We start from the raw sequence: 12,118 nt of genomic DNA, 5'->3' as shown, positions 1-12,118 counted from the left end.
GGCTTCGGGCTTCGGGCTCGGGTTTTATGCCCAGACTGAATTGCAACCATGGGGTGGCTGAGGTGCAAAAAACGTTTTCAACCAATAGTGATCACTACTACAAAACTATCCATTGTAAATAAAAACTGTCCATTGTAAACACTCCATCACTGCTGGTTTCAACCAAACCGATGGTGACAGACCGTCACAGTCGGTTTTGGAGTAGGTTGCCATGCATAGTAGCCATTGGCCACTGGAATTGGAACCAACGGTGATGTCCGATTGGTATAACCATCCACCCCCATTCTTTACCCCACCATCCTTCTTCTTCACCCAGATGGACACCCTTCTCCCCATCATTGTTGCAAGAGGTTTTGACAAAATTCCCATGAAAACTTCCCAGTTTTATGTATGGACTACACCAACTTATTTTAAAATTGGTAACTAGCACTTACCTTTTTTTCCTTTGGATTAATCATTCATTTTGTGATGAACTGTTTATAGTGAGTCTTTCTCCTTATTTTAGGACCATTCCTCATTAAAATCCATCATGGAGGTTGTCTTATCCGTCAACTTATCACGAATAACACATAGCTTCACACTATGCTTCATGCATATTTTACTTATATTAATAAAGTTCTATGAGTTTTAGTGAATTTTTGATTGTATGAACATGTGAAGGTCTGGCGGCATATCCCCTCTCCGCTAGGCCACGTCATTGATACAGAGATAAAGAAACACATTTACCTTGCTCCTAAGCCATGGATAGAAGGTTGACTTTATCGTACGGACCGAAAGGCTTCTCTTTTGGATTGGATAGTGACGGAGGTAGACCCTGGGATGTCCCTACGAAGAGGAGCCTAGATCTTCAGGAGATGCCCCCATGCTGCGCTCTAGGTGTGCAGGGCACTATGTCAGATACATACTGTGTCCTTTATAGATCGGATCTGAGTCGAACTCTACATCTTGGAAGATATAAAGCTAAACCGACTTGTTTCCTTGTAAACAACCCTTAATAGATCCTTAACCAGACTTGTGACCTATGGCTCAGGTTATATAAGATGGTCGTGGGGGTATCCATAGAAAACGAACCAACCCAGTTGTAATCCTAGCTAGCCCACAACTCGTCGAAGCTTCGAGCTTCGCCGAGTTCGAGCAATCTAATACAACAAACAACAGAATGTAGGGTATTACGCTCGTAGCAGACCGAACTTGTCTAAATTTGTATCCATCAAGGTTCTTGTCTCTGCGATCTCCCTCACCTAAAATCTACCATCTGATGATACCTCAGATGGACTTGCCGAACTACAAATCCTATGGATGCTCCGCATTCGGAGATGATGTACACAATTGGCACATACAAAACCAGCACGTGTGCGAAGAATCCAGGACGTACAAGAGGCGAGGCGGTGCATTAGACGACCAGGGGTGCGAGTAGCAAGCCGTCTAACCCTACCTGCCTAGCCTTTCGCACCACAGTCGTATAATCTCCTACGGTAGCTGGACAACCGTCTCCAAGAGGCAAACTAAGCCGCACAAGATGAAGATGTGGATCCAAGAGTCGATCGGCGAGCCCTACTTCTATACATTGCCAACCGCCACAATAGTCGCACCTTCTTGCTTCCCACTCCTCCTAGACTATAAAAGACTATAAATATGGGTGAAGGTAGCACTTGTTTGACACACACCAAAGGATCTCCTCATTCTCTCTAGAGTTAGGTAGTAGTTGAAAGTTAGAGTTGAGTTGAGTCGAGTTGATCTTCTCTCGGTATTCTGTAGTCGTCTTCAGGAGTTTGCTATAGCTCTTGTATCCTTTCCCTTTTGACATTATCAATATTATTTATCTTCTTTATCTATCGAGTCAGCATTACTTTTCGCACTTTTATTCTTCCAAGTCATCTTGGCTTGAGTTGTGGAGTTATCACCTCTCGCTTTAAATTTTGTTGTTTAGCTTGTTATTCGAGAATTTATCTTACAGGTATTCTCACCCGAACTAGAAAGTTTAAATTAGCTTTTCTAGGTCGTGGAGAATTACTTTTCAATGCCTCAAGAGAAATCCTAGCATTAAGAATAGACGTCGTGTCTAGATTCATGCTAGCTTAAAGTGTGTTCTACCCATGAAAATATATGGTAGGCGGTAGGTGGTGATCTTCGTATTCATCCATTGTAGGCCACCATATTCAGATAGTTTCATAGTAGTAGTAACTGACTGTTCGGGGCCTCCTTCTCATCCTTACCTGCACTCCTTGCTGAGGCCCCTGAAGTAAGCTTCAGTTCTCCGACATCTAGTTAGGAGCAAGTTCTAATCTAATTAAGCTTACTATATTAGTTTAGAAATATCTTAGTAATTTACTCTTGTTCGTTATCCTCCCGACTACCGGACGCTTGTGTTACAATAATTGCCATATCCCTCCTACCCCCTTTTTTTGTTTCTTGTTTCTTGTGATTGTGTGAACTACATAGAATGATAGTGATATTATAAGCACAAATAAATATGATTGAGATTTGCTTAATTATTTGCAGCAATGTGTTTGTATCATTGCTCGTTGTGTTAGCTCATATGGAATACTTAGGGTGTGTTCGTTTCCTGGTGCCTAAAGTTTAGAGGGGTCACATCAAAAAGAATCTTGTCATTTAGAAGTATTAAATAAAGTCTAATTACAAAACTAATTGCAGAACCCTAGTGCTAATTCGTGAGACGAATCTAATGAGGTATATTAGTCCATGATTAGCGGATGATTACTGTAGCATCACTGTGGCAAATTATGGATTAATTAGGCTCATTAAATTTGTCTCGCGAATTAGCACCCAGCTGTGCAAAAAAATTTATAAACAGATTTTATTTAATACTTCTAAATAGCAAGATTCTCTTTGATACGATGGGTCTAAACTTTAGACGGTAAGAAACGAACAGGCCCTTAGCTGGAAAGTGAATGCATTTGCTTATATACAACTACAAAGTAGACCCTGAAGATAAGATAAAAGGTGCAGGGGGGATGGTTTAGTTCTCTTTTATTTTACTAATAATTTGCATCAGCTTGTATGGACTATAGATTCGAACAATACTAGTTTATATACCCAAAATGACATGTTATTTTATGCTACCGTGAATAGATTTGACGGAGTACCCGGTGAATCGGGTATAAAATTTTACTTGCAAAATTTTGCGGGTACTTGTAAATCATAAAATTCCGGGCACTCTTGTGGACGAGGACTTGCTCTACTCGCACCGCCATCCCTAACTATTATCCTCTCTTCGACTAACAACATAATTTATAGTGGTGGACAACATAATATGGTCATGGTTGCAATAAATGTGATTGAAAAAAGAAGATTTTAGCTCTAAATTAATTATAATCTTTTTAGGATGGTATATTTTACTGATTTATTATTTTCATAATAATAATCAAGTATAATATGCTTATTTTTAAAATTTATTTTCTATAGAAGTAAAACTCTTTCTCTTCAAATCAGAAATCCCATTTCCAAACAGCAGCGACTGACTTAATGCGTTTTCTTTTTATCAATCTCAACAGGAAAGAAATCTCTCCTCCGGCGCCGGCCCTCCCGTCCCGTGTGGCCGTGTCCCGTCCGCAGATATTTTGCGCGCACCTGTTCCGTCGGCTCTTCCCCTACCGGCCCTCTTCCTCGCCGCCGGCCGCCGCGCCGCCAATTCGATAGCCATGGACTCGGATCCTGACGTCAAGCTCCGTGGCCTCGACATCGACGTCGAACTCGATCCGGAGGACCTCCAGCCGTCGGTGCCCCTCAAGAAGGTCCCCGGCGGTGACCTCTTCGAGGCGGCGCGGGCGGGGGACTGCGACCGCCTCGCCCTCCTCCTTGAGGCCGGCGCCAATGTCAACGCGCGCGACCGCTGGGACTCCGTCGCGCTCTATTACGCCTGCCTCGCGGGCCACGCCGAGGCCGCGCGGATGCTGCTCGAGGCCGGCGCCGTCTGCGCCGAGCGTACCTTCGACGGCGACCGGTGCCACTACGCCGCGCTCAACCTGCACCTCCGCTGGCTGCTCAAGTCGTTCGAGGCCAGGCCTCCGCCGCTCGCGCCGCTGCCCGCCGCGCTCCGGGCGACGTTCCTCGCCTGCCCCGCCAACCGCGCCGCCTTCCTCGAGATGCTCCAGGGGAGCGCCGGCGCCGAAGCTGCCGCCCTCGCCGCTGCCGCCGGTGAGTGTTGTTTGTTCACGTTTCATTGATTCCTTGTTCTTGCAATATATTGATGTCAAGTGGAATGATTGTATTAGTAATTGGCTCATTATTCCGTGGATCATAGGAAGGATTAATTTTTTGTGAAGTTCCTATTGCTAGCCTTGATCTCGTTTATATGCCAATGCCACTAAGATGATTGTCAATGAAAACCATCTTTAGTTTTAATTAGTATGCTTGCATGCTGAAATGGAGCATGTGCAATCAGTTCATGTTGCTGTATGCGAAGGCTAATATGATATATTGCTGTGTTTTTTTTTTCTGAAATAACGGATCCAGCGTAGTGGAGATAAGTCTGCAGCTGACTTCCCTTGCTCGTTTTTGGGCTATATTGATCACAAGTAGAGAGATTAGAATTTATGGTGCAGTTCAGAATTTGGGATTTTGGGGTTCTTCAAATAGGGCTTGCAATTTGGGCACCACTCCACTTGTAATAATTGTAAGGATACTTAGTTACTTTAAGTTTGAATTGTTAGCCGTTCATTTCATGTATGTGCCAATGCCAATCTAAGATTACTATGAGTAGCGATTATCTGATTTCTGAATTTCTGACACTATGAAAAAAATCTGAATCATGTGTGCTTGCCTATTGAAGTGCATAATGCATAATCTATTCATCTAGCTATATGCAAAATGCCAGTAAAAGGTAATACCTGCTTCAGTTGTTTCATGCGGCACAATGTGCAAAATTTTGAATGCTCACTTTGTTTTATTACATATAGAAGATGTGAATATATACTGAATATGCAGGATTTGGGCCAAAGGATGATCCATCAAGTGCTTGCCTTTTCCCTCCTGATATTACATTCTACGTGGATGGAAAACCTGTTGAAGCTCACCGCGTCATCCTTTGTGCTCGATCTCCTTTCTTTGAAAAGAAGTTCAAGACAGACTGGAAAGACAGGAAGGAAGTGAGATTTTCTAACCAAAAGTTGTATTATGGTGCCTTATACAGCCTCATCCATTTCTTCTATTCTGATAGACTCGAGGTAGCTGTGGACGACATGGAAAATTTGGCGCGGGCGTGCAAAGTTTGCAAGTGTGAGGAGTTGCAAAAGATTTTGGATAATGAAGTTGTGCATCAGAAGTATGCAGAGTACAAGTCGGCGAGAGAATTAGATTTGGACAATTCACAGAAACGATTCATTTTACAAGCGCAGTCCTTGCCTGAGGAAGATCGCCTTCCATCAGCATTGCAGCGTATTCTGCAGACTTGTCTAGCTAACTCAAGAGAAGAGGGCTATGATAGTGAGGAATCAAATGACATGCCCAAAAACTTGGAGGAGGATCTTGCTGATCTTTATATAAAAGTAGGTGATAAGGTTTTCCATTGTCATCAGGTGATTTTGGCCTCAAGGTCAGAGTACTTTAGAGCCAGGCTATCTCGAACTGTTGATTTTCTTGAAGGTAGCTGTGGATTTCAAGCAGCTCAGAACCTTCCACTTCTTGAGGAGCATGACTTGAGTGCAGAAGCATTTGAAAAGATGCTGGAATACATGTAAGATCCAATTGTAGTTTACATGCTTCACCACTATTTTTGTTGTTATTGCTATTTTATAGCTTACTTTTTTCTTGTGTTACTTTTAGGTATACTGATAAGCTAGAGCATTTGGATCCTGATCAGGTAAGATATGCAAAACTTGAGTTTATTACCTCTCATTGTAATAAATGCCAATATAGTTGCCCCTTTTTTGGTTAACAAAATTCAAGTACAACTATTGCAGGCTGAAGAACTATTTGATGTTGCATCAAGATACTTGTTGTTTCCCCTTAAGCGGGTTGTAGCTGATATGCTGTTGCCACATCTTGAACATGCTTCACCTGCAGAATTGTGCCGCTGGTTGATGCTGTCAGACATGTACGTGTGCTCACTATTCCTGATGCTAGTTGTCGTAAATAGATTATTTAGTGTGTTACACTGTTACTTAATGTCAGATTTTGCTCCTGAACACAGATATGGTGTCATGAAAATAAGGGAGTACATCTTGGATATCATCGCCTGCAACTTCGAGATGTTCGCAGCCACTCGAGAGTTCCGGGCCTTGCTCTTGACTCTCCCACCGCCATCTGGAGATGACTCATTGCGGACAACTCGTCCCAGTGCACCTGGGAGTGCAGGAAATACTGACCAAGGCAACATTCTTGATGATTTGCGTGAGAAGTGGTTAGAAGCAGAGGGCGCTGAGCTTGATGAGAGGGATGAGAGTGCAGCTCTGTTTGATAAGCGACTGGAGACACTTATGCTTGTTGCAGAGAAAGAAGCTGTTGATGAAGACGCTTGAGTTCAGTGAGGACTAGTGTCTCGTGTAGCTGTTGATGGAGACACTCTGTTTTTGTAGTCTTTACTGGAGAGGCTTAGGTTTTGTGCTTACTCCGTACAAGTTTATCTTTTGTTGTATGAACATCAAACAGACCAATTATGAACGAAATTTAATATCTAGAGAGCCAAGCATAGTATCAACAGTTACCTTGTCTCAGTTTTGTTCCATATAATCTAAAAGTTTGAAACAGGTCATAGATTATACTGAAATTTTAACATCTGGTTACATGCAGTCTACAAAGTCCAAGTTCATTGCTTTGTTGCTCAAGTCCTGCTCGTGAATCATCTTACTATGTTGATTTGTCGATGTTGCACGGCTACTGCTTGAAATTCCTTTTTGTCATCTATTGGAGAATAATGCAAAGTTGTTTCTTCTGGGCGATCAGATGAAAAATCCATAATAATGGTGAGCACAGTTGTTTTCCTATTTCAGTTTGATATGAATTAATTGGATGAACCAGGTCCTATCTTGCAGCTGGAGGTGTATGAAAACCGTCAAACTGTTTGTAGAAGAAAATGGCTACAACTTCTGCAACAAAACATCCAAGTCGCACTACCCAGACTGAAACAACCTGAACAAAGCTACCAGAGCTGTAATATCGAACACACATCAGAGCTGTGTCATCAAGTTATTAAGCAATGGCAACAGCTTGGGACCTTGAGAACCAAAGTATATACCCCCACGTCAAGCAGATCAATCAGTCAGGGATTGAAAAGGCACGCTGCTCATCAGTTTGACGGCCAATCCCGGCGGATGTCAAAGGTGTAGTTCATCTCCAGGTAGCACTTGCGATCGTCGTCGAGAAACTGGTAAAGTGGGGAACCGAAACATCCTCGTTCAGTCATTGACTTCCAATCATGCAGGTGAAGTGAACATTGCTGAAGTGGTGTCTGAAACAATGTTTCAGGAGGGTTGTTTACCTTTGTTCTTGCAGAGTATGATCCCCGGGCAAAGATCCCAGACGGGGTGCTCTCCTCGGGCGTCAGGTAGGTGTAGAGCTCGGCCTGGGGGCTGAATGTTCCCAGCATCTCCCTGGTGCTGTCCACTGTGCAAAAAGCAATTTCATCAGAACAAACCCAACAATCCATGGTGCATCCATGGGAGGAGGCAAAAATGCAGCGCGCAGAAGACTAGCAGGAGGGTGTGCAGTTACCCCTGATGCCGGTCTTCCAGACGGTGTTGGTGTAGCGGAGGCCGGAGACGATGTTGCCGGCGACGGCGAAGGTGAACTTGAGCCTGTAGGCGCTGCCCTCCTTGAGCGTGAACCAGGGCTCCTTGCTCTTGGGCTCCGGCGGCAGCGGCAGCACCATGTCCGGCCGGCCGGTGGACAGGATGGACAGGCTCGTCATCTTCACGTCCGGCTCCAGCGTCTCTGCAGTTTGGTTGGTGACAAACCGTGAGGTCAATTTGGAACGGGAATTTGCCCAAATGTTTGTAAGCATCACGGGTATTCAGCACCCATTTCGTTGAACGCGGAAAATAAGATCGAAAGAAGTCAGCGAACAAAGTTCACACAGGATGGAATCATGAACAGTTGCTGCGTGCTCTCGTCCTCCATGCTGGTTGGGGGAGACACTGTATCATTGTCCTTCACAGCTTTTGAGGACATTGTCATTGACCACTACACCAACGGAGTAGGAGCATCATATAGTTAAACTAAAGCACAGCATGAGATACCTAGGCAACAGGAAATGATGCAAGAAGATGCCGCAGCAAAGTGCCGACCGGTGGCATTTGTGCAACCTTTGGCTACAATACAATGATTGGCAACAACAGGGCGTCAAAGCACGCCATACGAACCTGCTGACTGGTTAAGGGACGGTTTGCAATTCGTAATGCCTTTTTTTTTTAAAAAAAAGGAAAAGACAATTCATAGTGCTTGTGCCACTTTGTGCGAAATTCCTATGTTCCGAACAAGTCCTCAACATATACATATACTATTGCGACAATGGCAGACATCGAATTGGAGTTCCTTCCTTTCGAATTCTATTTGTCAAGCAAATTGAGAATGTGTTCCTCGGTTGTTAAGTTTATCTCGTCTTATTTCCATTCCTAAACTTTTTTTTAAAAAAAGTGGATATTGGTGGGAGGGTCAACGGTCGTGATACAATGATCACGGAGAGATGGGGAACGCCAGAAGCCAACGACAGAGTAGTTCACCAGACCAGAGCACGGAAAGACTCACGGACGGTGCAGATTCAAGTTGCAAACTGTGACGTGCGTCCTGTGCGCTACGGTCTACGGATGATGACGCATCACGCAACGAACACAAACGAGCAGACAAAAGGAGGTTTGAATCGACAGTTTGGGGTTGAAAAGCTGCTGTTTTTACCTCCGACGGAGCTCAAGTCCACGCTGCCCAGGAGCTGCTCCTTCCATCGCCTCAGGCTCTCATCATCCTGCACGTCAGCAACGAAAACAAGCAGCAGCAGCTTAGCGAGCGATTAATAAGAATATTAATTAAATATAGGCCACTGCTGCATCATTGAGCAGCAGCGACCTGAAACAGAGGAATCAGGGAGAGGAGAATTAAGCGGAGTGGTAACTGCACTGTTGCTACAAAGGTAATGAAGCATTGGCCTGAAATGGAGTAAGAAACTAAAGCAAAGCAGGAGCGAATTGCATCAGGAACTGCAGGTAGGATCAACAAGCGAGCTGCTGAACGATGAGCCGTTTCGTTTCGGTGCTCACCTTGTCCTTGTCGAGCTGCTCCTTGATGCTGACCCTGGGGCCGAGCTCGATCCCGTCCTTCGCCGCCGCCACCGCCTCCTCCTCGTCGTCGTCATCCTCCTCCGTCTCCTCCTCGGTGGTGCTGGCGCACAGCGACGCCTCGCTGAGCTTCCGGTACACCGCGGTCACGCGCTGCTCCTCCTCCTGCTCCCCGGCGGCGGCGCCGGAGCTGCCCTCCTCCTCCGCGCGTCGTCGTAAGACCGGCGGCTCCTCCTCCTCCTGGGGCTTGGCGGGGCAAGAAGAGGCTGCGCTCACGGCGGCCGACGACATCGCGCCGAGAGGAGCGGTGGAATTTGCTGTGATAAGCTGCTGCGAACGAATCACAGTCACAGCAAGGTCTTCTGCTCAGAGAGAGAGAGAGAGCTGAGAAGGGCGCAAGGATCCAAAAAGAGGAGGTCTGTCTGGTGGCACAAGAATGGAGGGGGCCAGGGCCCGGGGGACGGAGGGTGAGGAAGAGAATGGCCTAGAAGGAAGCAGGTGGGGAGAACGTGACGGCCACTAATGGAATTCCACTGCCGTTTCAGGCGGCATCCAGGAGCCGGGACCGGGATATGTTAAGGCTACCGCAGCCGGTTTTCTCTCTCCCCTCTCTTACACCAGTGAACAGTTTTTACTGGAACCAGCTGGAGCTGCAAATAGACTCAAGTTGTGGAGCAGCAGGAGCAGGTCACGCTCAGGCGGAGGGGTGCAGTTATGAAGGCAGAACGGATGGGCTGCTGCCATTTGCAAGATGCGGAGCTCCAGTCCTCTCCGTTCTTGACGCAAACGCGATGGAGGTAACTCGAGCACGACGAAGCAGGGCAGGGCAAGACGCCACGCGTTAGTCCAAACCCCCTAGTGCTCCGTGCGATCATGACGGCTGCTTGTATAAACTTAACTCCTACTCATGTGCATTATTGGTGCTTGATTTCATTTTCTTAGAAAAAAGAAAAAAGAGCGAAATGCCGAAACACATGAACGTTGTGTGACGCGCTGGGTAAACGCGCGCGAAACAAGTACGGCTTGCAAAGTAGAAGCTTAGTATGATTTGGACATGGAAGTTCATTTGCAAAAGTTGAACCACGTTGCCTACAGAAGAATAAGAATTTGGCTGAAACTTTCTTCGTTCTCAGGGAAGAAGTGGCGTGAGCTCTATCCAAATGGTCTGCACAGCGGTACCTGACGCGGGAAGGAGTTAAAAGGGCGTGTGTACCAATTGAGAGTCTTCTTAGAAAAACTCCGGCTCCGGCTTCTTCTGGCAAAGCACTGTTTATTGGAGTTAATTTTATCTCTCCTCTCCCCTCCCTCTCATGGAGCCAGAAGGGGCCAGTGGAGCCACAATTCTCTCCTCTCATAGAGCTAGGAGGAGCCGGTGGAGAGAGAGGGGGGAGGAGAGAGAAAAACAGGTTCTATGAAAAGAACTTTGCTGCTGAGAGGAGTCTGAGCCAGCGGGAGCCCTCCAAACGGGCACTGAAGTTGTAGGCTTCGTTGAAATTGTGAATGTCTTCACGGGCGCCGCATGCTTGGCTTGTTGCTGTGTATCCGTCTGAATTCCATTCCTCAAAAAGGCCGTTCTGAACATCTGAAACCGCACTGTTCAGATTAAATTTGTCTGAGACTCGGTTCTACGGGTACTGAACTACTACTACTTTTGCTGATGGCTGCGTCTTGCGTTCCAGACAACTACTGCTTTTGCCATTTGCCAAGGTCGTTCCGCTCAAAAAATAATAGCCGAGGTGGTCCAGTTTCTAGAACGGACGAGCTTTATATCTTCTCAATCGCTGTGCCAGCTCCAATCGTGTTACAAACATACAAACGGTAGAATATAATACACACGGAAGACAAGTATTTTTCATCTCCATAGTCAAAAGGCTAGATGTTCGATTCATCAAGTGGTTCTATCTTTTGTGCCGTCGCTGAGTCAACTTATTTCTTTTCTTTTCCTCAAAAAGCTACACGGTGCTCCAACTAACTTTCCTGGGAGGGAGAGAAAAAGGGGTTGCTACACAATGGCCAGTAATCAAGTCGAGTTTTTTTTTCCGTGACACTTCACACTGATGCAGAAAAACACTTGATCACATCATGCAAGGTTCAGCATCGTTACGCGCCAAGTGCATGTGGGACCAATTCGTCACAACCACCTCCTTCCACATTCGTTTCCATCCCCAACGGCCATGTGACTCAACCGGCCAAGAAATAAACTTTTTATTAAATCAACATGGGTGCATGTATGCTATCTGTAACATGACTTTCTCGAGTGATGAACCGATGCATCGATTTTCACCCACACTGTGGATAGCCCTAGAGCACACAATAATCTAACCCATAGGTGCCTTAATTTTTATGGATTCTGAGACATAATGTTCTAGGTTTGTCACTAGGAAGACATACACTTAGGGCATGTTTGGAAACACTCCACTCCACAAAAATTGCTCCACTCCACCAACTCTACAAAATTGTCATCCAAACATGTACAGCTCCACCAACTCCAGCTCCAGAAAAAAAGTGGAGTTGAGGGCCAGATCCACGTTTTTTATGGAGTACCTCAAGAGGTGCTCCAAAACACTAGTTTCGTACCAACTCATGGAGTTGCGAGATAATTACCCACCATACCACTCATTACAACGTACCGGTTCAATCTCCTGCTCCTTCCCTCATCCCGTAGCCTCCTGCCCCCCTCCCCTCCCGGCGCTCCTCCCCTCCCCTAGCGCCACCGCCGCCGGCCCAACCTCCTGCTCCTCCCATAGCGCCGCCGCCGCCCCCTGCTCCCCCTCCCCCAGCGCCGCCACCGCTCCCTGCCTCCCCTCCCCTAGAGCCGCCGCTCCCCCTGCCTCCCCTCCCCTAGCGCCACCGCCGCCCCCTGCCCCCTCCCCAAGGGCCGCCGCTGCCCC

General features: G+C 46.3%; 2 protein-coding genes across 2 annotated transcripts; one reads left to right on the top strand and one right to left on the bottom strand.

Moving 5' to 3' along the window:
* The first annotated feature begins 3,514 nt into the window (after positions 1-3,514).
* Positions 3,515-6,660, top strand: LOC112889193 (BTB/POZ domain-containing protein At2g04740). Its single transcript, XM_025955696.1, has 5 exons — positions 3,515-4,158; positions 4,948-5,695; positions 5,785-5,821; positions 5,922-6,055; positions 6,152-6,660. Exons 1-5 carry the CDS (start codon positions 3,663-3,665, stop codon positions 6,477-6,479), a joined length of 1,743 nt encoding a protein of 580 aa, XP_025811481.1. The 5' UTR covers positions 3,515-3,662; the 3' UTR covers positions 6,480-6,660.
* Positions 6,661-7,001: 341 nt separating this feature from the next.
* Positions 7,002-9,766, bottom strand: LOC112889194 (rho GDP-dissociation inhibitor 1-like). Its single transcript, XM_025955697.1, has 5 exons — positions 9,210-9,766; positions 8,851-8,917; positions 7,672-7,890; positions 7,439-7,563; positions 7,002-7,324 (listed from the first exon to the last, which is right to left on the bottom strand). The coding sequence occupies exons 1-5, from the start codon at positions 9,516-9,518 to the stop codon at positions 7,247-7,249; spliced, it is 798 nt and encodes a 265-aa protein (XP_025811482.1). The 5' UTR covers positions 9,519-9,766; the 3' UTR covers positions 7,002-7,246.
* Between the last annotated feature and the right edge of the window lie 2,352 nt (positions 9,767-12,118).

The sequence above is a fragment of the Panicum hallii genome, chromosome 4, assembly GCF_002211085.1.
Source record: "Panicum hallii strain FIL2 chromosome 4, PHallii_v3.1, whole genome shotgun sequence".
Lineage (NCBI taxonomy): Eukaryota > Viridiplantae > Streptophyta > Magnoliopsida > Poales > Poaceae > Panicum > Panicum hallii.
This window is presented reverse-complemented; position numbering and strand designations above follow the sequence as displayed.

Excerpts from the sequence above, each read along its gene's own strand:
- LOC112889193 (XM_025955696.1), top strand. The coding sequence starts at position 3,663 with ATGGACTCGGATCCTGACGTCAAGCTCCGTGGCCTCGACATCGACGTC. Across the intron at positions 5,696-5,784 it reads GAAAAGATGCTGGAATACAT|GTATACTGATAAGCTAGAGC; the intron begins GTAAGATCCAAT and ends TGTTACTTTTAG. Across the intron at positions 5,822-5,921 it reads AGCATTTGGATCCTGATCAG|GCTGAAGAACTATTTGATGT; the intron begins GTAAGATATGCA and ends CAACTATTGCAG.
- LOC112889194 (XM_025955697.1), bottom strand. The coding sequence starts at position 9,518 with ATGTCGTCGGCCGCCGTGAGCGCAGCCTCTTCTTGCCCCGCCAAGCCC. Across the intron at positions 8,918-9,209 it reads AGCAGCTCGACAAGGACAAG|GATGATGAGAGCCTGAGGCG; the intron begins GTGAGCACCGAA and ends GCTGACGTGCAG. Across the intron at positions 7,891-8,850 it reads GGACTTGAGCTCCGTCGGAG|AGACGCTGGAGCCGGACGTG; the intron begins GTAAAAACAGCA and ends ACCAAACTGCAG.